At 60.3% G+C, this 27,099-nt stretch overlaps 1 protein-coding gene across 1 annotated transcript; it reads right to left on the reverse strand.

Moving 5' to 3' along the window:
* Window positions 1-45: 45 nt before the first annotated feature.
* Window positions 46-27,099, reverse strand: TNS2 (tensin 2). The gene is made up of 28 exons (XM_080635617.1): window positions 27,027-27,099; window positions 25,811-25,913; window positions 24,617-24,654; window positions 23,858-23,896; window positions 23,712-23,750; window positions 23,590-23,639; window positions 16,981-17,152; window positions 13,283-13,333; window positions 13,066-13,188; window positions 12,252-12,316; window positions 11,940-12,017; window positions 11,200-11,309; window positions 11,038-11,098; window positions 10,122-10,188; window positions 9,073-9,196; window positions 8,464-8,529; window positions 8,274-8,387; window positions 6,033-7,439; window positions 5,464-5,555; window positions 5,244-5,373; window positions 4,457-4,582; window positions 3,018-3,110; window positions 2,151-2,228; window positions 1,983-2,060; window positions 1,173-1,341; window positions 533-601; window positions 415-444; window positions 46-234 (listed from the first exon to the last, which is right to left on the reverse strand). Exons 1-28 carry the CDS (start codon window positions 27,087-27,089, stop codon window positions 90-92), a joined length of 3,780 nt encoding a protein of 1,259 aa, XP_080491743.1. The 5' UTR covers window positions 27,090-27,099; the 3' UTR covers window positions 46-89.

The following is a 27,099-nucleotide window of genomic DNA, read 5'->3' on the forward strand; positions in this document are numbered from 1 at the left end:
AAGCGCTCAGATAAACCCATTGTTAGACAAATACAGGCTTGGCTTTATTGGGGACCCCCCCCCGGCAGTGGGGGGGTCCAGGGGGGCCCTCATTGGCGGCGGGTGCCCAGCAGCACCTTGGTGATGAAGGTGACGATGGCTCCGGCCGGTTGCTCCGGGTCCAGCTCAGCAAAGAGGTGGCAGGAATTGGCCCCCCCCGGGCCCCCCCATTGCCGAGCCACGAAGCCAAAGATCCTGGGGGAGGCACAGAGAAATGGGGGGCAGGGCACAGAGCCATATGGGGGGGTTAAAGAGGCATGGGGGGGAGATGATGGGGGGGGAGAAGAGTGATGGGGGGGGAAAAATGATGGGGGGGGGAAGAATGATGGGGGGTCCCTCCCCATCATGATCCCCCTTTTCCCCCATGGTACTTACTTGGAGGTGGTTCCATCTGGATTCACCCATCTGGGGGGGGGGTGTTGGTGTTAATGGGGTGCTCATTACCCCCCCCACACAATGTGCCCCCCCCCCCCCCAAGGCGTTCCCCCCTCACCTGCGGTCCTGTGGGTCAGTGCTGCAGTGGGTGATGCTGCTGGTGGGGTAGTGCCGGCGGAAGAAGAGCCTGGGGGGGGCATGGGGTGAGATGGGGGGGTACCCTCATGCACCGGGGGGGGCCCATAGGTGATGGGTTGGGGGGCGGTGATGCTGGGAAGGGGATTGGGACCCCCTCATATGATGGTTGTGGGGGGAGCCCAAATGATGGGGGGGTGGGGATGGGAACTGGGGGGCCCCCCCACATGATCATCCCCGGGGGGGGGATGTGATGCTGGGAGGGGGTTTGGGACCCCCCCATAGATAGTTTGGGGGGGTCCCCCAGAAGATGGTTGGAGGAGAAGGGGTTTGGGGGTTCCCTAAATCATGGTGCATGGGGGGGGCCCCCAATGATGGTCCCATGGGTGGGAGGGTCCCCCCAGTGGATGGCTCAGGGGTGGGGGTTGACAATGGGGGGGTCCCATGGGGGGACCCCCAGGTGATGGTTGGGGGGGGAACCCCAATGGTGATCCCATGGGTGTTGGGGGTCCCCCAATGGATGGCTTGGGGGGGGTGGCAATGGGGGGGCCCATGGGGGAGGGGCCCATGGGGGGGTCCCATGGGAGGGTGACAATGGGGGGTTCCCATTGGGGGGTCCCCACCTGCGCTCCGTGTCCGTGAGCGTGATCCCCTGCGCGGTCACCTTGAAGTGGACGGGGCCGGGCGGGGCCCGCGCGGGGTCCGCCAGGATCGAACCCGCGGCCTTGGCCACCGCGGGCGGCCCCGTCAGGGACTCGGTGTCCGCGGAGCCCACGTAGAGCACGCGGCAGGCTGGGGGGGGGAGTGAGGGACCCCCATAGCGGGGACCCCCCATAGCGGGGACCCCCCCCGACACCAGCGACTCCCAGAGCCCCCATCCCAGTGACCCTGACACCGGTGACCCCCATCCCAGTAACTCCTATTCCAGTTCTCCCCATCCCAGTGTTCCTCCTGATCCCAGTAACCCCCTATCCCAGTGCTGCCCGATCCCAGTAACCTGATCCCAGAGTCCCCATTTCAGTGATCCCCATTCCAGAGCCCCCCCCATTCCAGTGACCCCAATACCAGTGTCCTCCATCCCAGTATCCCCCCATCCCCCCACATCCCTCATTCCTAATGCTCCCAATCCCAATGCTCTCATTCCAGTGCTCCCCTCTCCATCCCAGTGCCCCCCATCCCAGTAACCCCCAATCCCAATGATCCCCATCCCTGTGCCCTCCATCCCAGTGCATCCCGATCCCAGTGCCCCCCATCCCAGTGTTCCCCATCCCAGTAACCCCCATCCCAGTATCCCCTGATCCCAGTGCCCCCCATCACAGCGCATCTCAATCCCAGTGCCCCCATCCCAGTGTTCCCCATCCCAGTGCCCCCCATCCCAGTATCCCCCTATCCCAGAGCCCCCCCCATCTCTGTACCCCCCCATTGCCCCCCACCTGCCCCCTGGCGCAGCAGCTCCGCCGCCGTGCTCATGTTGGGGGGCACCGGCCCCTCGGGGGCGTCCTCCAGGGGGTCTGGGGTGGGGGGGGAACACCTCGTTATGGGGGGGGCACCCCTTGGGGGGGACACCCATTGGGGGGGGCACCCATTGGGGGGGGCGGTACCTTTGGTGGGGATGCGCAGGGCGCAGGGCAGGGAGATGGGGCTGATGGAGTGGTGCAGGACCAGGGCGGGCAGGCTGCCTGCGGGGGGGCACCGCTGAGCACCCCCATGGACCCCAAACCCCCCTTTAGGACCCAACCCCCCCCGCAGGCACCCCAAAAGCTCCTTTGGGACACAAAAATACCCCCAGGGACCCAAAAATCCCACCAGACACCCCAAAATACCCCTTTAGGACCCCAACAGTAACCCAAGGACCCCCAAAACACCCCGGGGACCCCAAAACCCCCTTTAGGACCCCAACCCCCCCCATGGACCCCCAAAACACCCCCAGAGACCCCAAAACCCCCTTTGGGACCCCCCTAAGGACCCCAAAATAACCCCAAGCAAGGGATCCCAACATCCCCCCCAGGGACCCCCCAAACACCCCCGGGGACCCTAAAACACCCCTTTAGGACCCCAACCCCCCCCCTTTAGGACCCCAAACCCCCTTTTAGGACCCCCAAAACACCTCTTTAGGACACCAAGAGCCCCTTTGGGACCCCAAACCCCCACCCTTGGACCCCCAAAACACCCCAATGGGCCCCAAAATCCCACTAAGGACCCCAAAATAACCCCAACCAAGGGACCCCAACACCCACCCAGGGACCCCCAAAACCCCCCTTTTGGACCCCAAAACCCCCTTTAGGACCCCAACTCCCCCCCCGGACCCTCAAAACACCCCCAGGGACCCCAAAACCCCCTTTGGGACCCCCCTAAGAACCCCAAAACCCCCTTTAGGACCCCAAAACCTCCCCATGGAGCCCCAAAACACCCCCAGGGACCCCAAACCCCACCTTGGGACCCCAAACCCCCCCGGGGTCCCCCCTGACCGAAGTGGGGCTCCTGGGGGCACCCCTTGATCTTGACCCCCCGCGGCCCTGTCTCGATCAGGAAGTGCCGAACCAGCTGCTCCTGGGGGTCCCCTGGGGGGGGCATGGGGGGGGTCAGCACCCATGGGTGCCCCCCTCCCCCCCCCGGTACAGCGGAGCTGCTGCACCCCGAAACCTGCCCTTGGGGACAGGGGGTGATGGGGGGGTCAATGGGTGATGGGGGTGGATGGGGTGCAGGGGGGATCTTTGGGGACATGGGGGTCCCTGCCCTTGGTGGGGGTGTCTATGGGGTGGGGGGGGTCTATGGGGGGCAGGTTATGGGGTGGGGGGGTCTATGGGGTGCAGTGAGGTGTCTAGAGATGGTCTATGGGGCGGGTATTATTGGGGCGGTTCTGCAGGGGAGGTCTATGGGGTCTCTATGGGGTCCCTGTGGGGTCTCTATGGGGTCTCTGTGGTGTCTCTATGGGGTGGGTCTATGGGGTCTTTATGGGATCTCTATGAGATCTCTATGGGGTCTCTATGGGATCTCTATGGGGTCCCTTTGGGATCTCTATAAGGTCTCTATGGGATCTCTATGGGGTCTGTATGGGGGTCTCTATAGGATCTCTATGGGATCTCTATAAGGTCTCTATGGGATCTCTATGGGATCTTTATGGGGTCTCTATGGGATCTTTATGGGGTCTGTATGGGGTCCCTATGGGATCTCTATGGGGTCTCTACGGGGTCTGTATGGGGTCCCTATGGGGTCTCTATGGGGTCTCTATGGGGTCCCTATGGGATCTCTATGGGGTCTGTATGGGGCCCCTATGGGATCTCTATGGGGTCTCTATGGGATCTCTATGGGGTCTGTATGGGATCTCTATGGGATCTCTATAAGGTCTCTATGGGGTCTCTATGGGATCTCTATAGTGTCTCTATGGGATCTTTATGGGGTCTCTATGGGATCTCTATAAGGTCTCTATGGGGTCTCTATGTGGTCCCTATGGGGTCTCTATGGGATCTTTATGGGGTCTCTATGGGATCTCTATAAGGTCTCTATGGGGTCTCTATGTGGTCCCTATGGGGTCTCTATGGGATCTTTATGGGGTCTCTATGGGATCTCTATGTGGTCCCTATGGGGTCTTTATGGGATCTTTATGGGGTCTCTATGGGATCTCTATAAGGTCTCTATAAGGTCTCTATGGGATCTCTATGTGGTCCCTATGGGGTCTCTATGGGATCTCTATGTGGTCCCTATGGGGTCTCTATGTGGTCCCTATGGGGTCTCTATGGGATCTTTATGGGGTCTCTATGGGATCTCTATGGGATCTCTATAAGGTCTCTATGGGATCTCTATGTGGTCCCTATGGGGTCTCTATGGGATCTTTATGGGGTCTCTATGGGATCTCTATAAGGTCTCTATGGGGTCCCTATGGGGTCTCTGTGGGGGAGGCTCCTACCCCTGCCGGGGGGGCAGCGCGGGGGGGGCTCCCCCACCCTCAGCGCGAGCCCGAAGGCCCCCCGGAAGCTGCTGCTCTGGCGGATGAGGAACGAGCCGGGAGCCTCGCGCTGGAGCAGCGCCACCGCTGGGGGGCGCACGGTGAGGACCCCCCCAATAGCAACACATGGACCCCTCCATAGAAACACATGGACCCCCCCATAGAAACACATGGACCCCCCCATAGCAACACATGGACCCCTCCATAGCAACACATGGACCCCCCCATAGCAACACATGGACCCCCCCATAGAAACACATGGACCCCCCCATAGCAACACATGGACCCCTCCATAGCAACACATGGACCCCCCCATAGAAACACATGGACCCCCCCATAGCAACACATGGACCCCCCCATAGCAACACATGGACCCCTCCATAGCAACACATGGACCCCCCCATAGCAACACATGGACCCCTCCATAGCAACACATGGACCCCCCCATAGAAACACATGGACCCCTCCATAGCAACACATGGACCCCCCCATAGAAACACATGGACCCCCCCATAGCAACACATGGACCCCCCCACAGCAACACATGGACCACCCCGTAGCCCCACATGGACCCCCCCATAGCAACACATGGACCCCCCCATAGCAACACATGGACCACCCCATAGCCCCACATAGACCCCCCAGAGACACCCCATAGCCCCCATTGCCCCCCCTTATAGCCCCTCATAGACGCCCCCCATAGCTCCCCCCATAGCCCCACATGGGCCCCCCCGTGCCCCCCCCGCACCTCTCTCCCGGCTCAGCCCGGGTTTGAACCAGAACTTGCTCGTGTCCTGCACGAAGGAGCCGCCCGCGGGGGGGGCTCCGGCTCCGGGGGGGTCCCCGCTCCCCCCGGCCCCCCCCGCGTCGGCCGCGAGCTGCGGGGGGGGGGGCGAGGCGCGGGGCCCCCCCGGCGCGGGGGGGGGAGGGGCCGGGGAGGGGGAAGGGGGGTGGTAGAGGGAGGGGGGGGGGAAGGCGGGGGTGGGGGAGCTGCCGGGGGGGGGCTCCGGGCTCTCGGGGGGGTGGCGCCAGGGGAGCCCCGACCCTGGGCTCCTGCGACCTGGGGGGGAGGGGGGGGGGCAGCCCCGCGTGGGGACCCCAATGGAGCCCATTAACCCCCTCATAACCCCACTTTAGCTCCTGTTACCCCCCATTAGTGGCAGTAGCCCCCCCATTAGGCCCCCATAACCCTCCCATTAACCCCTTTAGCCCCCCCCAACACCTCCCAGCCCCCAACAGACTCTAATAGCCCCCATGGCCCCCCACTATCCCCCTATTGCCCCCCTATAAGCCCCCCATTACCCCCAATTAGTGCCTTTAGCCTCCCCATAACCCCATTACCCTCCATTAGCCCCATTACCTCCTCATTAGCCCCCCATAACCCCATTAGCCCCATTACCCCCCCATAACCCCATTAGCCCCATTACCCCTCCATTAGCCCCCCATAACCCCATTCCCCCCCCATAACCCCATTACCCCCCAATAGCCCCATTAGACCCCCATTAGCCCCATTCCCCCCCATACCCCCCCCGCTCACCATTGGGTTCCTGCTGGGGGGTCTCCAGCCCGGTGGGCTCGCACCCCCCTTTGCCGGGGGGGGCCCGAGGGGGGCGGCTCCAGCTCAGCCCCAAGCCGGGGCGGCCGCAGTGGGGACAAGGGGGGGGCTCCTCGGCGGGGGGAGCCGGGGGGGGGGGGAGGCCCCCCCAGGCCGCGCCCCCCCCCAGCCCATAGAGCGGGGGGGGCCCCTCGGAGAGCGAGCGCTGCACCCCCCGCCTGCCCCCCCCCCCCGCGGGGAGCCCCCCCCGATCGCGGGGCGCCTCAGGGCTGGGGGGGCGGTGGCAGGAGCAGGGGGCGGCCAGGCTGGCCCGGCGGCACAGGGGGGGGGCGGGGGGGGAAGCGATCCCATAGGGTGCTGTGGTCCCATAGGATGCTGTGGTCCCAGGGGATGCTGGGCTCCCATGGGATGTTGGGGTCCCGTGGGGTGTCAGGGTCCCATAGGGTGCTGTGGTCCCATACAATGTCAGGTTTCCCTGGGGCATTGGGGATCCATAGGATGTGGGGGTCCCATGGGATGTTGGGGTCCCATAGGGTGCTGTGGTTCCAAGGGATGTCAGGGTCCCATAAGGTGTCGGGCTCCCAGGGGATGTTGGGGTCCCCTGTGGGGTTGGGGTGCTGTAGGCTGCTGGGGTCCCATAGGATGCTGGAGTGCCATAGGAAGTGGGAGTCCCATAGGATGTGGGGGTCCCATGGGATGTTGGGGTCCCATAGGGTGCTGTGGTTCCATGGGATGCTGGGCTCCCTTGGGACGTGGGGCTCCCATGGGGTGTTGGGGTTCTCTGGGGCATTGGGGTCCCATAGGATGTGGGGCTCCCGAGGGATGCTGTGGTCCCATAGGATGCTGTGATCCCATAGGGTGCTATGTTCCCATAGGATGCTGTAGTCCCGTGGGACGCAGGGCTCCCATAGGGTGCTGTGGTCCCATGGGATATTGGGGTCCCGTGGGATGCTGTGCTCCCATAGGGTGCTGTGCTCCCGTGGGATGCAGGGCTCCCATAGGATGTGGGGCTCCCGAGGGATGCAGGGCTCCCATAGGACGCTGTGGTCCCATGGGATGCAGGGCTCCCGAGGGATGCTGCAGCCCCATAGGCCATGGGGCTCCCATAGGACGCTGCCATCCCATGGGATGGGGGGGTCCCGCCGGGCTCATCCCCCAGGATCGGGGTCTCCCGCTCCTCCTGGGGCCCCCCCCGCACTCCGAAGCCCCCCAGGAGCCGCTCCAGCTCCTGGCGCTCGGCCGCGGTGGGGGGGGGGGGGCGGCCGGGGAGGGGCTCCGGGCTGGGGGGCTCAGGGCTGGGGGGGGCCGGGCTCGGGGGGCCCCCCCCGGGGCTCCAGGGGTGCCGCAGCCGCTGCCCCCCCTGGTAGGGGCTGGAGTCCAACGGGAGCTCTGCGGGGGGGGGGCACCGTGAGGGGGGGGCTGAGCCCCACAACCCAACCCCTCACAACCCAACCCTGGGGGGGGGCCCAGTGCCTATGGGGGGGTCTCTGGGCTGGGGGTCCCATGGGGGAATTGCAGGGAGGGTCCAGGGCAGGGGGGTCCCACTGGGGTGTCCAATGGGGGTGTCCCATAGGGATATCCCATAGGGGTGGCCCATGGAGGGGTTTCATGGGGGGGTCACAGGGATGGGGGTTCCATTGGGGGGGGTTCCATAGGGGGGGTGTCCTGGGAGGGGTGTCCTATAGGGTGTCCCTTAGTGTGTCCAATGGTGTATCCCATAGGGGTGTCTCATAGGTGGGATCCCGGGGTGGGGGGATATCCCAGGGAAGGATGTCCCATAGGGTGTCCTATGGAGGGGGTGTCCTGCGGGATGTCTCATAGGGGTATCCCATAGGGGTGTCCTGGAGGATGTCCCATAGGATGTCCCATTGGGCATCCCATGGGGGAATCCCATAGGGGTGTTCCACAGGGGTATCCTATAGGGGTGTGCCATAGGGATGTCCCATAGGGTATCCCATGGGGTTATCCCATAGGGGTGTCCCATAGGTATCCCATAGGGGTATACCATAGGGGTGTTCCGTAGGAGTATCCCATAGGAGTATCCCATAGGGGTGTTCCATAGGGGTATCCTATAGGGGTGTCCCATAGGGATGTCCCATAGGGTTATGCCAGAGGGGTATCCCATAGGGTATCCCATAGGGTATCCCATGAGGGTATCCCATAGGGATGTCCCATAGGGTAACCCATGGGGGTGTCCCGGGGTGCCCCGCGCCGTGCCCGTACCCTCCAGGCTGTCCTGGTGCCTCAGGTCGAAGCCCTCGTACGAGTCCCTGCGCACGGCGGGGTCCAGGACCCCGTAATCCACGGGCGCGGGGGGGGCGCCGGGGGGGTCCCAACCTGGGGGGGGCACAGGGGGGCTGTGGGTGCCTGCGGGGCCGAGGGGGGGCCCCGCGCTGACCCCTCCCCCCCTCACCTTGGATCTTCTCAGGGCCCGAGGAGAAAACGAACTCGACGCTGCCCTCGGGGGGGAAGCGCTCGTCTGGGGGGGAGAGACCGGAGCTGCCCCCCCCAGCCCGGACCCAGCACCTCCACCCCCAGCCCGGAGCCATTCCTGGAACCCCACCCAGTCCCAAACAGCCATCCCTGTCCCATCCCCATTCCCATCCCCATCCCATTCCAAGCCCCGTCCTATTCCCATTCCCATTCACATCCCCATTCCCATCCCATCTCATTCCTATCCTCACTCACATTCACATCTCTTTCCCCATTCTATCGCATTCCCATCCAATCCAATCCCATCCCCATCCCATCCCATTCCCATTCCACCCCATTCCCATCCAATCCCATCCCATTCTATTCTCATTTCACCCCATTCCCATCCAATCCCATCCATGTCCCATTCCCATCTCCATCCCCATCCCCATCCCCATCCAATCCCATCCCCATCCCATTCCCATTCCCATCCCCATACAATCCCATCCCACTCCATTCCCATTTCACCCTATCCCCATCCAATCCCATTCCCATCCCATTCCCATTCCATTCCCATTCCATTCCCATTCCATCCTCATCCCATTCCCACCTTCCCAGGCCAGGTCCAGCTCGCCCCGGGGCAGCCTCAGCCGCCCCCCCCGCAGCATTCCCGTGTGGAATTGGGCCCGGAACACGGGCTCGCGCCCCCCCAGCTGCCGGTGGTAACACGTGACCTGCGCACAGGCGGGTGCAAGGCTGAGTGTGCAACGGCACCACGGGCACCCCCATAGCACCCATAGCCCCCCCAGCATCCCTAGCACCCATAGCACCCCACAGCATCCCATAGCACCTCTAGCACCCCCTAGCATCCCATAGCACCCATAGCACCCCCTAGCATCCCATAGCCCCCCCAGCATCCCTAGCACCCATAGCCCCCCACAGCATCCCATAGCACCTCTAGCACCCCATAGCTTCCCGTAGCACCCACAGCACCCCATTGCATCCATAGCCCCCCATAGCATCCATAGCACCTCATAGCATCCCATAGTACCCTGTAGCACCCCATAGCACCCTGCAGTACCTGTTAGCAGCCCACAGCCCCCATAGTACCCACAGCACCCAATAGCACCCTACAGCACTCCTAGTACTCCGTAGCACCCCTCAGCACCCCATAGCACCCACAGCAGCACCCACTGCACACACACCTCTTGCATCCCCCACACCAGCAGCCCGTGTGTGCCCCCCTCGCATGTGCCCCTTGAACGACGCAGCCCTTGTGCAGCATGTGTGCACCTTGCAGCCCTTGCAGCCCCCATTGCACCCCCATTGCACCCCTCATTGCACCGCCCATTGCACCCAACATTGCACCCCCCCATTGCACCCCTCATTGCACCCCCCTATTGCACTCCCCATTGCACCCCTATTGCACCCCCATTGCAATCCCCATTGCACCCCCCCATTACACCCCTCATTGCACCCCCCTATTGCACTCCCCATTGCACCCCCATTGCACTCCCCATTGCACCCCCCTATTGCACCCCTCATTGCACTCCCCATTGCACCCCTATTGCACTCCCCATTGCACCCCCATTGCACTCCCCATTGCACCCCTCATTGCACTCCCCATTGCACCCCTCACTGCACCCCCATTGCACCCACCAGGACATCGCCCTTGAGCAGCAGCGCCGGCTCCAGGCTGATGCAGAGACTGTGGGGGCCCGGGGAGCTGGGGAGAGAGCCCGGGGTGCACTGGGACACGGTGAGGGACAGGGGGACACAGACACAGGCACAGACACAGCGACACCGACCCCGAAAGCACAGAGACACAGACACCCCCACACTGACACTGGGATCACTCACACTCATTCACACTCACAGTCGATCACACATTGAGCTCATTCACTCTCATTCACACTCAAACTCATTTGCACTCCATCGCACTCAATCACAATCATTCGCTCTCATTCACTCACATTCATTCACACTCACATTCACTCACTCTCATTCACACATTCACTCACACTCAAACTCATTCACACTCATTTACACTCACACACTCATTCACACTCACATTGAGCTCATTCACTCTCATTCACTCTCTCATTCACTCATTTACACTCACCCATTCACGTTCACTCACCCATTCCCTCTCATTCATACTCACATTGAGCTCACACTCATTCACGCATTCACTCATTCGCACTCACTCACTCTCATTCACACTCACACTCATTCAACTCATTCACTCACTCCCATTCGCCCTCACTCTCACTCATTCGCTCTCATTCAGACTCACTCATTCACACTCACATTGAGCTCACACTCGCTCATTCACACTCACTCACTCTCATTCACACTCATTCGCTCTTTCACACTCACTCTCATTCAGTCTCACACTCATTCACACTCATTTACTCACTCCCATTCACACTCACACTCACTCCCATTCACACTCATTCACACTCACACTCACTCCCATTCACTCTCACATTCATTTACTCACTCCCATTCACACTCATTCACACTCACACTCATTCACACTCATTCACACTCACTCCCATTCACACTCACTCACTAGACCCCCGAGGTGTAGACGAGCTGCAGCGCTTGGTAGATCTTCAGGAAGGGCCGACAGCCTGGTTGGGGGGATTTAACAATGGTGGGGCTCTGCTGTGGGCACCGGTTGTGGGTCCCAGTTGTGGGTCCCGGTTGTGGGTCCCGGTTCCCCCCCACTGACCATGCGCGCCGTAGCCGGGCAGGGCGGGCAGCAGCACGTGCTGCAGGAACACGGGGCTGCTACTGAGCCGCTGCCGCCCCGAGAGCAGCGCCCCAAAGAGCTCCACGGCCCTGCCCATGGACAGCACCCATGAACACATGGAACAGCACCCATGGAGCCCATTGTACCCATAGAACAGCACCCTATAGCACCCATAGACAGCACCCATAGAGCCAATAGACAGCACCCATAAAGCTCATAGACAGCATGCACAGAACCCACTGTACCTATAGAACAGTACCCATAGAACCCATAGAACAGCACCCATAGAACCCACTGCACCCACAGCATCCCATAGCACCCACTGTACCCACAGAACAGCACCCATACACAGTACCCATAGAACCCACTGTACCCATAGAACAGCACCTATAGAACCCATAGAACAGCACCCATAGACAGCACCCACAGCACCCATCAACCTGTACCCCCACATCCCCAGGACTCAGGAGCATCAGCATCCTCCATCCCAGCACCCTGCATCCCAGGAACACCAGCATCCCCCAGCCCTCCATGTCCCCATATCCCCATGTCCCCCAATGTCCCATGCCCCCATGATCCCATGTCTGTATCTCCATGTCCATGTCCCCATACTCCCATGTCCACATCCATGTCCCACGATCCCATGTCCCATATCCCATGTCCACGTCCATATCCCACGATCCCATATCCCATAATCCACGTCCACGTCCATGTCCCACCTGCGCTGCGACGGCTGCATCGCCACCTTCTCCTCGCAGAACTTCCTCATGCTCAGGGTGCTCAGCGCCTGCTCAGCACTGGGAGGGGGGTGTCAGGATTCCCTTTGCCCTCCCCGTGCCCTCCAACCCACAAGACCCCCTTCTAGTCCCCATACCCCTGACCCCCACAATCCCCATAGCACCCCCATAACTCCCTGACCCCCCATAACCCCCCATAGCACCCCATAACCCCCATGTCCCCTATGTCCCGTATCCCATATCCCGTATCCATGTCCCATATCCCATATCCCATGTCCATATCCATGTCCGTACCTGGCAGTCACTTGGCTGTAGTGCATGTAGGCTGCCACAATGACACCCGCCTTGCCCTTACTGCCCTGGGGAGAGGAACGGAGGGGGGGGGTCAGGGCCCCCCAGTACCTCCCACTGCCCTCCCCCTCCCTATAGCCCCCGTTCCTCCTATAGTCCCCCATGACCCCCCCAACCCCTCATATCCCCCATAGCCCCCATTATCCCCCCACCAGTGTCTCCATAGCCCCCATAGCCCCGCCAACACCCATAATACCCCTTATATCCCCCCATGCCCCCCCATAGTCTTCATAGCCCATAGGCACCCATAGCCCCCACACCCCCATACCCTGCATAGCCTCCATAGTCCCCTATACCACCCCCTGCCTCCCATAACCCCCATACTCCCCTGCCCCCCATAGCCCATATACCCCCATATGCCACATACCCCCATACCCTGCATAGCCTCCATTGCCCCCTATACCCCCATGCCCCCCATAGCCCCTATACCCCACATAATCACCATAGCCCATATACCCCCATATCTCTCATAACCCGATACCCTGCATAGCATCCATAGTCCTCTATATCCTCCATGCCCCCCATAGACCCCATACCCCCCCATTGCCCCCCCAGCCCCCATCGCCCATATGCACCCATATCCCACATATCCCCATACCCTTCATGCCCCCCATAGCCCCCATACCCCCCCATTGCCCCCCACAGCCCCCATAGCCCATATACCCCCATATCCCACATATCCCCATACCCTGCATAGCATCCATAGTCCCCTATACCCTCCATGCCCCCTATACCCCCTATAGCCCCCATACCCCACCTTGCAGTGCAGCACAGCCAGGCGCTGGGGCTGCCCCCTCAGCCACCCCTCCAGTGCTTTGCAGACGCAGCAGAGCTTGTCCAGGGGGGGGGCGAGTGGGTCCGGCCACCCAAAGTCCTGCACCTGGGGGGGGGGGCGTCAGCAGCACCCAGAGACCCCCCCCAGCACTCAATGGGACCCGCAATGGGACCCCCCTGTGCCCCCATCCCCTGCTCACTCTGGGGTTCAGGCGCGCCAGGTCCCGGCGCTTCTCGGAGAGGTTGAAGATCTGGGGGGGTCAGGATGGGGGGGGAGGTCAGGGGCTTTGTCCCCATCCTGTCCCCATGGACCCTGATGTCCCATCCCTGACCCTGTCTCCATGGACCCCAATGTCCTGTCCCTGTCTCGTCCCCTGGACCCCACCATCCCGTACCCATCCCATCCCCATCTTACCCCAGAGGACACCAGTGTCCTGTCCCCATCCTATCCCCATCCTATCCCCATGGACCCTGATGTCCCATCCCTGACCCTGTTCCTATGGACCACACCATCCCATCCTCATCCCACCCCAGAGGACACCAGTGTCCTGTCCCCATCCTGTCCCCATTCTGTCCCCATGGACCCCGATGTCCCATCCCTGACCCTGACCCCATGGACCCCAATATCCTGTCCCTGTTTCATCCCCATGGACCCCACCATCCTGTTCCCATCCTGCCCCAGAGGACATCAATGTCCTGTCTCCATCCTGTCCCCATCCTATCCCCACGGACCCTGATGTCCCATCCCTGACCTTGTCCCCATGGACCCCAATGTCCTGTCTCTGTCCCTGTCTGTGTCGCCATGACCTCAACATCCTGCCCCATGGACCCCAATGTCCTGTCCATGTCCCCATGTCCCATACCCCATACCCCATATCCAACAGCCCATACCCCATATCCCATGTCCCATGTTCCTATATCCCATATCTCATGTTCTCATACCCCATGTCCTCATGTTCCCATGTTCCCATACCCCATGTCCCATATCCGCCTGTCTCCTGTCCCATATCCCATATCGCCATATCCCATGTTCCCATATCTCATATCCCATATCCCCACGTCCCGCCATGTTCCCATGTTCCCCTCTTCCCATGTCCCATATCCCCTACCCCATATCCCATATCCCCTGTCCCAGCATATCCCATATCCCCATGTCCCACCATGTTCCCACATCCCATATCCCATGTTCCCACATCCCACATAGTCCCACATAGTCCCATATAATCCCATATAGCCTCATACAGTCCCATATAATCCCACATAGTCCCATATAGTCCCACATAGCCTCATATAGTCCCACCATGTTCCCATATCCCACATCCCATGTTCCCATACCCCATATCCCCTATCCCACATAGTCCCACATAGTTCCATATAGTCCCACGATGTTCCCGTATCCCACATCCCATATAGCCCCATACAGTCCCATATAGCCCCATATAGCCCCATATAGCCCCATATAGCCCCATATAGCCCCATATAATCCCATATAGTCCCATAATAGCCCCATATAATCCCATATAGTCCCATAATAGCCCCATATAGTCCCGTATAGTCCCATATAGTCCCATATTAGCCCCATATAATCCCATATAGTCCCATACAGTCCCATAATAGCCCTATATAATCCCATACAGCCCCATACAATACCATAATAGCCCCATATAGTCCCATAATAGCCCCACATAGTCCCATACAGCCCCATACAGTCCCATATAGCCCCATACAGCCCCATATAGCCTCGTACAGCCCCGTACAGCCCCATATAGCCCATACAGCCCCATATAGCCCCATATAGCCCCACATAGCCCCGTACAGCCCCACATAGCCCCGTACAGCCCCATACAGCCCCGTATAGCCCCGTACAGCCCCATATAGTCCCGTACAGCCCCATATAGCCCCATATAGCCTCGTACAGCCCCATATAGCCCTGTACAGCCCCATATAGCCTCATACAGCCCCATATAGCCCCGTACAGCCCCACATAGCCCTGTACAGCCCCATACAGCCCCATATAGCCCCATACAGCCCCATATAGTCCCGTACAGCCCCATATAGCCCCGTACAGCCCCATACAGCCCCATATAGCCTCGTACAGCCCCATATAGCCCTGTACAGCCCCATATAGCCCCATACAGCCCCATATAGTCCCGTACAGCCCCATATAGCCCCGTACAGCCCCATACAGCCCCATATAGCCTCGTACAGCCCCATATAGCCCTGTACAGCCCCATATAGCCCCGTACAGCCCCATATAGTCCCGTACAGCCCCATATAGCCTCGTACAGCCCCATATAGCCCCGTACAGCCCCACATAGCCCCGTACAGCCCCACATAGCCCCGTACAGCCCCATACAGCCCCATATAGCCCCATATAGTCCCGTACAGCCCCATATAGCCCCGTACAGCCCCATATAGCCTCGTACAGCCGCATATAGCCCTGTACAGCCCCATATAGCCCCATACAACCCCATATAGTCCCGTACAGCCCCATACAGCCCCGTACAGCCCCATACAGCCCTGTACAGCCCCGTACAGCCCCATATAGCCCCATACAGCCCCGTATAGCCCCATACAGCCCCGTATAGCCCCATACAGCCCCATATAGCCCCGTACAGCCCCATACAGCCCCGTACAGCCCCGTACAGCCCCATATAGCCCCGTACAGCCCCATACAGCCCCGTACAGCCCCGTACAGCCCCATAGAGCCCGGTACAGCCCCATACAGCCCCGTACAGCCCCGTACAGCCCCATACAGCCCCATATAGCCCCGTAAAGCCCCATACAGCCCCGTACAGCCCCGTACAGCCCCGTACAGCCCCATATAGCCCCGTACAGCCCCGTACAGCCCCGTACAGCCCCATATAGCCCCGTACAGCCCCGTACAGCCCCGTACAGCCCCATATAGCCCCGTACAGCCCCGTACAGCCCCATACAGCCCCATACAGCCCCATACAGCCCCATATAGCCCCGTACAGCCCCATACAGCCCCATATAGCCCCGTACAGCCCCATATAGCCCCATATAGCCCCGTACAGCCCCGTACAGCCCCGTACAGCCCCGTACAGCCCCATATAGCCCCGTACAGCCCCATACAGCCCCATATAGCCCCATACAGCCCCATATAGCCCCGTACAGCCCCGTACAGCCCCGTACAGCCCCATACAGCCCCATACAGCCCCGTACAGCCCCATACAGCCCCATACAGCCCCATATAGCCCCATATAGCCCTGTACAGCCCCGTACAGCCCCATACAGCCCCGTACAGCCCCATACAGCCCCGTACAGCCCCATACAGCCCCATATAGCCCCATATAGCCCTGTACAGCCCCGTACAGCCCCATATAGCCCCGTACAGCCCCATACAGCCCCATATAGCCCCATACAGCCCCATATAGCCCCGTACAGCCCCGTACAGCCCCGTACAGCCCCATACAGCCCCATACAGCCCCGTACAGCCCCATACAGCCCCATACAGCCCCATATAGCCCCATATAGCCCTGTACAGCCCCGTACAGCCCCGTACAGCCCCATATAGCCCCGTACAGCCCCGTACAGCCCCGTACAGCCCCATACAGCCCCATACAGCCCCGTACAGCCCCATACAGCCCCATACAGCCCCATATAGCCCCATATAGCCCTGTACAGCCCCGTACAGCCCCGTACAGCCCCATACAGCCCCATACAGCCCCATACAGCCCCATACAGCCCCATACAGCCCCATATAGCCCCGTACAGCCCCGTACAGCCCCATACAGCCCCATACAGCCCCGTACAGCCCCATACAGCCCCATACAGCCCCATACAGCCCCGTACAGCCCCATACAGCCCCATACAGCCCCATACAGCCCCGTACAGCCCCATACAGCCCCGTACAGCCCCCTGCCCCCTTGCCCACCATGTACTGGTCGCGGTGCCGGGACAGCAGCATCTGGGCCACGTCGCGCAGGTGCTGCCGGTGCCGCGGCTCCTGCAGGGCGGGCGGGAAGCGCAGGCTCAGGATGTGCTCGCTCACGTAGCACAGGTCCAGCTCCAGCCCCCGGCGCAGCAGCCGCTCCAGGCTCAGGGACCTGCGCGTCCGGACACGGAGCAGGCACGGAGACAGGGAGACAGGGATATGGGATAGAGGGATACAGGGATACAGAGATATAGGGATATGGGATAAAGGGATAGAGGGATACAGAGATATAGGGATATGGGATAGAGGGATAGAGGGATACAGGGATACAGAGATATAGGGATATGGGATAGAGGGATAGAGGGATACAGAGATATAGGGATATGGGATAGAGGGATAGAGGGATACAGGGATACAGAGATATAGGGATATGGGATAGAGGGATAGAGGGATACAGGGATATAGGGATATGGGATAGAGGGATAGAGGGATACAGGGATACAGAGATATAAGGATATGGGATAGAGGGATAGAGGGATACAGGGATATAGGGATATGGGATAGAGGGATAGAGGGATACAGGGATACAGAGATATAAGGATATGGGATAGAGGGATAGAGGGATAGAGGGATACAGGGATATAGGGATATGGGATAGAGGGATACAGGGATACAGGGATACAGAGATATAGGGATATGGGATAGAGGGATAGAGGGATAGAGGGATACAGGGATATAGGGATATGGGATAGAGGGATAGAGGGATAGAGGGATACAGGGATATAGGGATATGGGATAGAGGGATAGAGGGATACAGAGATATAAGGATATGGGATAGAGGGATAGAGGGATAGAGGGATACAGGGATATAGGGATATGGGATAGAGGGATACAGGGATACAGGGATACAGAGATATAGGGATATGGGATAGAGGGATAGAGGGATACAGAGATATAAGGATATGGGATAGAGGGATAGAGGGATAGAGGGATACAGGGATATAGGGATATGGGATAGAGGGATAGAGGGATAGAGGGATACAGAGATATAAGGATATGGGATAGAGGGATAGAGGGATAGAGGGATACAGGGATATAGGGATATGGGATAGAGGGATAGAGGGATACAGGGATACAGAGATATAGGGATATGGGATAGAGGGATAGAGGGATACAGAGATATAAGGATATGGGATAGAGGGATAGAGGGATAGAGGGATAGAGGGATATAGGGATATGGGATAGAGGGATAGAGGGATACAGGAATACAGAGATATAGGGATATGGGATAGAGGGATAGAGGGATAGAGGGATACAGAGATATAGGGATATGGGATAGAGGGATACAGAGATATAGGGATATGGGATAGAGGGATAGAGGGATAGAGGGATACAGAGATATAGGGATATGGGATAGAAGGATAGAGGGATACAGAGATATAAGGATATGGGATAGAGGGATAGAGGGATAGAGGGATACAGGGATATAGGGATATGGGATAGAGGGATAGAGGGATACAGGAATACAGAGATATAGGGATATGGGATAGAGGGATAGAGGGATAGAGGGATACAGAGATATAGGGATATGGGATAGAGGGATAGAGGGATAGAGGGATACAGAGATATAGGGATATGGGATAGAGGGATAGAGGGATACAGAGATATAAGGATATGGGATAGAGGGATAGAGGGATACAGAGATATAGGGATATGGGATAGAGGGATAGAGGGATAGAGGGATAGAGGAATACAGAGATATAGGGATATGGGATAGAGGGATAGAGGGATACAGGGATACAGAGATATAGGGATATGGGATAGAGGGATACAGGGATACAGAGATATAAGGATATGGGATAGAGGGATAGAGGGATACAGGGATATAGGGATATGGGATAGAGGGATACAGGAATACAGAGATATAGGGATATGGGATAGAGGGATAGAGGGATACAGGGATACAGAGATATAGGGATATGGGATAGAGGGATATGGGATAGAGGGATAGAGGGATAGAGGGATACAGGGATATAGGGATATGGGATAGAGGGATACAGGGATACAGAGATATAGGGATATGGGATAGAGGGATAGAGGGATACAGAGATATAGGGATATGGGATAGAGGGATAGAGGGATACAGGGATACAGAGATATAGGGATATGGGATATAGGGATATGGGATAGAGGGATAGAGGGATAGAGGGATACAGGGATATAGGGATATGGGATAGAGGGATAGAGGGATACAGGGATACAGAGATATAGGGATATGGGATAGAGGGATAGAGGGATACAGGGATATAGGGATATGGGATAGAGGGATAGAGGGATACAGAGATATAGGGATATGGGATAGAGGGATACAGGGATATAGGGATATGGGATAGAGGGATAGAGGGATACAGAGATATAGGGATATGGGATAGAGGGATAGAGGGATACAGGGATATAGGGATATGGGATAGAGGGATAGAGGGATACAGGGATACAGAGATATAAGGATATGGGATAGAGGGATACAGGGATACAGAGATATAAGGATATGGGATAGAGGGATAGAGGGATACAGGGATACAGAGATATAGGGATATGGGATAGCGGGATACAGGGATAGAGGGATACAGGGATACAGAGATATAGGGATATGGGATAGAGGGATAGAGGGATACAGGGATACAGAGATATAAGGATATGGGATAGAGGGATACAGGGATACAGGGATACAGAGATATAAGGATATGGGATAGAGGGATAGAGGGATACAGGGATACAGAGATATAGGGATATGGGATAGAGGGATACAGGGATATAGGGATATGGGATACAGGGATAGAGGGATTCAGGGATAGAGGGATACAGGGATACAGAGGTATAGGGATATGGGATAGAGGGATACAGGGATATAGGGATAGAGGGATACAGGGATATAGGGATATGGGATAGAGGGATACAGGGATATAGGGATACAGGGAGACAGGGATACAGGGATATAGGGATACAGGGATAGAGGGATACAGGAATATAGGGATATAGGGCATGGTGGCATGCGGATATAGGGATAGAGGGATACAGGGACACAAAGTTATAGGGATATAGGGATACAGGGATACAGGGTTATAGGGATATAGGGATATAGGGGATGGGGATATAGGGATATAGGTATACAGGGATATAGGGATATAGGGCACGAGGATATAGGGATACAGGGATATAGGGAGAGAGGATATAGGGATAGAGGGAGACAGGGATATAGGGATATAGGGATAGAGAGATACAGGGATATAGGGCATGGGTATATAGGGATAGAGGGATATAGGGATATAGGGCATAGGATGTGGGATATGGGATATAGGTGTGGAGGGATATAGGGCATAGGATGTGGGGTATGGGATATAGGGATTTGGGTTATGGGATGTAGGACATTGCTTATGGGATATGGGGATGTGCGGAAACTTTGGGGTCCCTGCACCCCCCCCGGGGTCACCCCCTGCCCCACAGCCATGGCTGCCTGACCCCTCCCAACCTCTGTCAGCACCCCACAACCTCCAGGCTCCCCCACCACATAGCCCCCTGTGCCCTCATCGTCCCATAACCCATGACCCCCATAACCCCATAGTCCCCCATAGCCCCCTATAGCCCCCATTACCCATAGTCCCCCATAGCCCACTATAGCCTCCATAGCCTCCCATAGCCCACTATAGCCCCCATTGCCCCATAGCCTCCTATAGCCCCCCATTGCCCCACAGCCCTCCATAGCCTCCTATAGCCCCCATTGCCCCATAGCCCTCCACAGCCCCCTATAGCCCCCATTGCCCCATAGCCCCCCACAGCCCCCTATAGCCCCCATTGCCCCATAGCCCCCCACAGCCCCCTATAGCCCCCATTGCCCCATAGCCCCCCACAGCCCCCTATAGCCCCCATTGCCCCATAGCCCCCCACAGCCCCCTATAGCCCCCATTGCCCCATAGCCCCCCATAGCCCCCTATAGCCCCCATTGCCCCATAGCCCCCCATAGCCCCCTATAGCCCCCATTGCCCCATAGCCCCCCATAGCCCCCATTGCCCCATAGCCCCCCACAGCTCCCTATAGCCCCCCACAGCCCCGTATAGCCCCCATTGCCCCATAGCCCCCCACAGCCCCCTATAGCCCCCATTGCCCCATAGCCCCCCACAGCCCCCTATAGCCCCCATTGCCCCATAGCCCCCCACAGCCCCCTATAGCCCCCATTGCCCCATAGCCCCCCACAGCCCCCTATAGCCCCCATTGCCCCATAGCCCCCCACAGCCCCCTATAGCCCCCATTGCCCCATAGCCCCCCACAGCCCCCTATAGCCCCCATTGCCCCATAGCCCCCCATAGCCCCCTATAGCCCCCATTGCCCCATAGCCCCCCATAGCCCCCTATAGCCCCCATTGCCCCATAGCCCCCCACAGCTCCCTATAGCCCCCCATTGCCCCATAGCCCCCCACAGCTCCCTATAGCCCCCCACAGCCCCATATAGCCCCCATTGCCCACTATAGCCCCCCACAGCCCCCTATAGCCCCCATTGCCCCATAGCCCCCCACAGCCCCCTATAGCCCCCATTGCCCCATAGCCCCCCACAGCCCCCTATAGCCCCCATTGCCCCATAGCCTCCCACAGCCCCCTATAGCCCCCATTGCCCCATAGCCCCCCACAGCCCCCTATAGCCCCCATTGCCCCATAGCCCCCCACAGCCCCCTATAGCCCCCATTGCCCCATAGCCCCCCACAGCCCCCTATAGCCCCCATTGCCCCATAGCCCCCCACAGCCCCCTATAGCCCCCATTGCCCCATAGCCCCCCATAGCCCCCTATAGCCCCCATTGCCCCATAGCCCCCCATAGCCCCCTATAGCCCCCATTGCCCCATAGCCCCCCACAGCTCCCTATAGCCCCCCACAGCCCCGTATAGCCCCCATTGCCCCATAGCCCCTCACAGCTCCCATAGCCCCCCACAGCCCCATATAGCCCCCATTGCCCACTATAGCCCCCCACAGCCCCATATAGCCCCCATTGCCCCATAGCCCCCCACAGCCCCCTATAGCCCCCATTGCCCCATAGCCCCCCACAGCCCCCTATAGCCCCCATTGCCCCATAGCCCCCCATAGCCCCCTATAGCCCCCATTGCCCCATAGCCCCCCATAGCCCCCTATAGCCCCCATTGCCCCATAGCCCCCCACAGCTCCCTATAGCCCCCCATTGCCCCATAGCCCCCCACAGCTCCCTATAGCCCCCCACAGCCCCATATAGCCCCCATTGCCCACTATAGCCCCCCACAGCCCCCTATAGCCCCCATTGCCCCATAGCCCCCCACAGCCCCCTATAGCCCCCATTGCCCCATAGCCCCCCACAGCCCCCTATAGCCCCCATTGCCCCATAGCCCCCCACAGCCCCCTATAGCCCCCATTGCCCCATAGCCCCCCACAGCCCCCTATAGCCCCCATTGCCCCATAGCCCCCCACAGCCCCCTATAGCCCCCATTGCCCCATAGCCCCCCACAGCCCCCTATAGCCCCCATTGCCCCATAGCCCCCCATAGCCCCCTATAGCCCCCATTGCCCCATAGCCCCCCATAGCCCCCTATAGCCCCCATTGCCCCATAGCCCCCCACAGCTCCCTATAGCCCCCCACAGCCCCGTATAGCCCCCATTGCCCCATAGCCCCCCACAGCTCCCATAGCCCCCCACAGCCCCATATAGCCCCCATTGCCCACTATAGCCCCCCACAGCCCCATATAGCCCCCATTGCCCCATAGCCCCCCACAGCCCCCTATAGCCCCCATTGCCCCATAGCCCCCCACAGCCCCCTATAGCCCCCATTGCCCCATAGCCCCCCACAGCCCCCTATAGCCCCCATTGCCCCATAGCCCCCCACAGCCCCCTATAGCCCCCATTGCCCCATAGCCCCCCACAGCCCCCTATAGCCCCCATTGCCCCATAGCCCCCCATAGCCCCGTATAGCCCCCATTGCCCCACAGCCCCCCACAGCCCCCTATAGCCCCCATTGCCCCATAGCCCCCCACAGCCCCCTATAGCCCCCATTGCCCCATAGCCCCCCACAGCCCCCTATAGCCCCCATTGCCCCATAGCCCCCCATAGCCCCCTATAGCCCCCATTGCCCCATAGTCCCCCACAGCCCCCTATAGCCCCCATTGCCCCATAGCCCCCCACAGCCCCCTATAGCCCCCATTGCCCCATAGCCCCCCACAGCCCCCTATAGCCCCCATTGCCCCATAGCCCCCCACAGCCCCCTATAGCCCCCATTGCCCCATAGCCCCCCATAGCCCCCTATAGCCCCCATTGCCCCATAGCCCCCCACAGCCCCCTATAGCCCCCATTGCCCCATAGCCCCCCACAGCCCCCTATAGCCCCCATTGCCCCATAGCCCGCCATAGCCCCCTATAGCCCCCATTGCCCCATAGCCCCCCACAGCCCCCTATAGCCCCCATTGCCCCATAGCCCCCCACAGCCCCCTATAGCCCCCATTGCCCCATAGCCCCCCATAGCCCCCTATAGCCCCCATTGCCCCATAGCCCCCCACAGCCCCCTATAGCCCCCATTGCCCCATAGCCCCCCATAGCCCCATACCTGGGCAGGGTGTTTCTCTGTGAGGCGATGCTCAGGGACTTGGTGGAGCCCTGGGGGGGGTCACAGGGGTCACGGGGGGGTCACGGGTGTCATGGAGGGGTCACGGGGGGGCGGGGCCTCACCACGTGCTCGCTGCGCCGGGTGGGGGCGGTGCCTCTGCGCTGGCGGGGGTCAGAGCGGGGTCACGGGGAGGTCACGGGGGGGTCATGGGGGGAGGGGCGGTTCCCGCCCCCGGTCCCCCGCCCCCACCCGGGGTCCCGGCTCTCACCTGCTCGGGAGGGGGCGGGGCCTGGCACGGTGACGTCACCTGCGGGGGGGCGGGGTCATCCCATGGGACCCATAGCAGGAGCCCAGCCCCATAGCGGGACCCTGCCCCATACAGGATCACAACCCCATAGCGTGTCCCAGCCCCATAGCCTGTCCCCAGCACCATAGCCAGTCCCAGCCCTATAGCGTGTCCCCAGCCCCATATGGGATCACAACCCCATAGCCTATCCCAGCCCCATAGCCTGTCCCAGCCCCATAGCGTATCCCCCGCCCCATAGCGTGTCCCCAGCCCCATAGCCTGTCCCAGCCCCATAGCATGTCTCCAGCCCCATACAGGATCACCACCCCATAGCCTATCCCAGCCCCATAGCATGTCCCCAGCCCCATAGCGTCTCCCCAGCCCCACAGCCACAGCAGGACCCAGGCCCCACTGCAGGTCCCATCCCCATCGCGTGTCCGGAGCCCCCCCTTGTGCCCCCCCTCGGCTTCCCCCCCCCCCCTCCCCGGTGTTGTCCTTGGCGGGACCGGACAGAGCCGGGATTGTCCCGGGGGGGGCGGGGGGGTCCCGCGCACAGAAAGGGGCCCTTCAGGGGCACCTCCCCCCCCGGCCCATAGCGGGGAATGGGGGGGGGGGATGTGTGGGGGGGACCCCCCCGCCCCCATCCCGAGGGGGGCCACGAGGGGGGGGCACGATGGGACCTCCCCAACCCCAGAGCATCGGGGGGGCAGTGGGGGAGGCGCTGCCCCGCCCCCCCCGTACCTTCCCCTCGCACCGCTTGTGGCAGCTCAGCTTGCAGACTGCAGGCACAGGAAAGGGGCATCAGGGACCCCCCGGCCCCACAGCGCCCCATAGAATTCCATGGCATCTCCATAGCACCACATAGCGCCCCATAGCACCCCCACAGCACCCTGAGGCATCCCCATAGCGTCCCCATAGAGTCCCCATAGCACCCTATAGCACGTCAATGCACCCTATAGCATCCCTATAGCACCCCCATAGCACCCCCATAGCATCCCCATAGCGCCCTCGTATCGTCCCCATAGCACTCTATAGCACCCCAATGCACCCTATAGCATCCCTATAGCGCCCCCATAGCACTCCCATAGCATCGCCATAGCGTCCCCATAGCACCCTATAGCACCTCAATGCACTCTATAGCATCCCTATAGCATGCCCATAGCACCACAATGCACCCTATAGCATCCCTATAGCACCCCCATAGCACCCCACAGCACCCCCCTAGCATCCCCATAGAGTCCCCATAGCACCCTATAGCATCCCCTATAGGACTCCCATAGCACCCCCATAGCATCCCCATAGCGTCTCCATAGCACCTTATAGCACCTCAATGCACCCTATAGCATGCCTATAGCATCCCCATAGCACCCCTCCAATGCACCCCAAGCACAGTCCAGAGCACCCTATAGCACCCCATAGCATCCCAAAGCACCCCCCAATGCACCCCATAGCACAGCCCACAGCACCCTATAGCACGCCATAGCACCCCCCCAATGCACCCCACAGCACAGTCCAGAGCACCCTATAGCACCCCATAGCATCCCATAGCACCCCCCCAATGCACCCCATAGCACAATCCAGAGCACCCTATAGCACCTCAAAGCACCCCCCAATGCACCCCATAGCACAGTCCAGAGCACCCTATAGCACCCCATAGCATCCCCCAATGCACCCCATAGCACAGTCCAGAGCACCCTATAGCACCCCATAGCATCCCCCAATGCACCCCATAGCACAGTCCAGAGCACCCTATAGCACTCCATAGCACCCCCCCAATGCACCCCATAGCATCCCATAGCACCCCCAGGACCCTCCTCAGACCCCCCCAGCCCCTCATCGCCCCCTGCGGGGGGTGCTCCCTTGGGAGGTTCCATTACGGGCTCCCATAGGAAGGTCCCATTGCGGGGTCCCGGGGGGGGTGTCCCAGGGTCCCACCTCTGCAGCTCAGCCCCTGCGGCCCCAGCGGCTCCGCGCAGATCGCGCAGGGCCCCCCCCGCCGCGGTGCCTTCTCCCGGAAGCTGTGGGGGGGGGCGGGGGGCTGCGGGGGGGGGCACACACATGGATGTGACCCCCTCGTGACCCCCATGTCAGTGTCCCCCCCATGTCCGTGTGTCCCGTGCCCCCTCCATGCCCCCCCCGTGTCCGTGCCCCCCCCCCCCCCCCCCCCCCCCCGTGTTCCCACCGCAGGAAGCGGGGCCGGGACCAACCCAGGAAATGGGGCCCCGCGGGGGGGGGGGGAACGGCCCGAACCCCCCCGGGACGGACCCATGGGGGGAGGGGGGGGAGAGCGTGGGAATGGGGGGGTCAGCGTGGGAAAAGGAGGGAACAAGGTGGGAAAAAGAGGGGGACAGCGTGGGAAAAGGGAAACCAGAGTGGGAATGGGGGAACAGCGTGGGAATAGGAGGGTTTGGGGGGGGAAAGGGGGGATAACGTGGGAAAAGGGGGGTTCAGAGTGGGAAAATGGGGGACAGTGTGGGAAATGGGGAGAATCAGCGTGGGAAAAGTGGGGAACAGCGTGGGAAAAGGAAGGTTTGGGGGGGAAAGGGGGGGATAAAGTGGGAAATGGGGGGTCAGCGTGGGAAAAGGGGGGAATAACGTGGGAAAAGGGGGGTTAGTGTGGGAAGTGGGGAGAACAGCGTGGGAAAAAGGGGGGACAGAGTGGGAAAAGGGGGTTCAGTGTGGGAAAAGGGGGGTCATTGTGGGAAATGGGGATGTGGGGGGGAAATGGAGGGGCTGGTGTGGGAAAAGTGGGGAATAACGTCGGAAAAGTGGGGGACAGAGTGGGAAAAGGGGGGTTTAGTGTGGGAAATGGGGATCGGTGTGGGAATGGGGGTACAGAGTAGGAAAAGGGGGGGACAAAGTGGGAAAAGGGGGCTCAGTGCAGGAAAGGGGGGGTTTAGTGTGGGAAATGGAGAGAACAGCGTGGGAAAAGGGGGGGGGGTCAGGGTGGGAATAGGGGGGTACGCGTGGGAAAACCGGGAGTTACTCCGGGAAGCTGGGAACACGGCGGGGGTGGAATGGGGGGCCCGTTTGGGAAGAGGGGGAACAACGTGGGAAGAGGGGGAATAAAAGGGGAAGAGGGGGTTCAGCGTGGGAAAACGGGGTTCAGGGGGGGTCCCGCCGCAATTCCCCCCCCCGTCCCCCCCCCTACCGTGTCGCTGCCGTCGCGGCGGCCCAGAGCCCGCAGCAGGGTCCCCAGCGGGGGGGGCTTCATGGTGGGGGGG

Source organism: Psittacula echo, assembly GCF_963264785.1.
Source record: "Psittacula echo genome assembly, chromosome: 27".
Lineage (NCBI taxonomy): Eukaryota > Metazoa > Chordata > Aves > Psittaciformes > Psittacidae > Psittacula > Psittacula echo.

What these genes read in the sequence shown, in the direction of transcription:
- TNS2 (XM_080635617.1), bottom strand. Translation starts at nt 27,089, where the DNA reads ATGAAGCCCCCCCCGCTGGGGACCCTGCTGCGGGCTCTGGGCCGCCGC. An exon ending in GCCGCGACGGCAGCGACACG is followed by an intron (nt 25,914 to 27,026) that starts GTAGGGGGGGGG and finishes CCCCCCCCGCAG; the next exon opens with CCCCCCGCCCCCCCCCACAG. An exon ending in CCCCGCCCCCTCCCGAGCAG is followed by an intron (nt 23,751 to 23,857) that starts GTGAGAGCCGGG and finishes GACCCCCGCCAG; the next exon opens with CGCAGAGGCACCGCCCCCAC.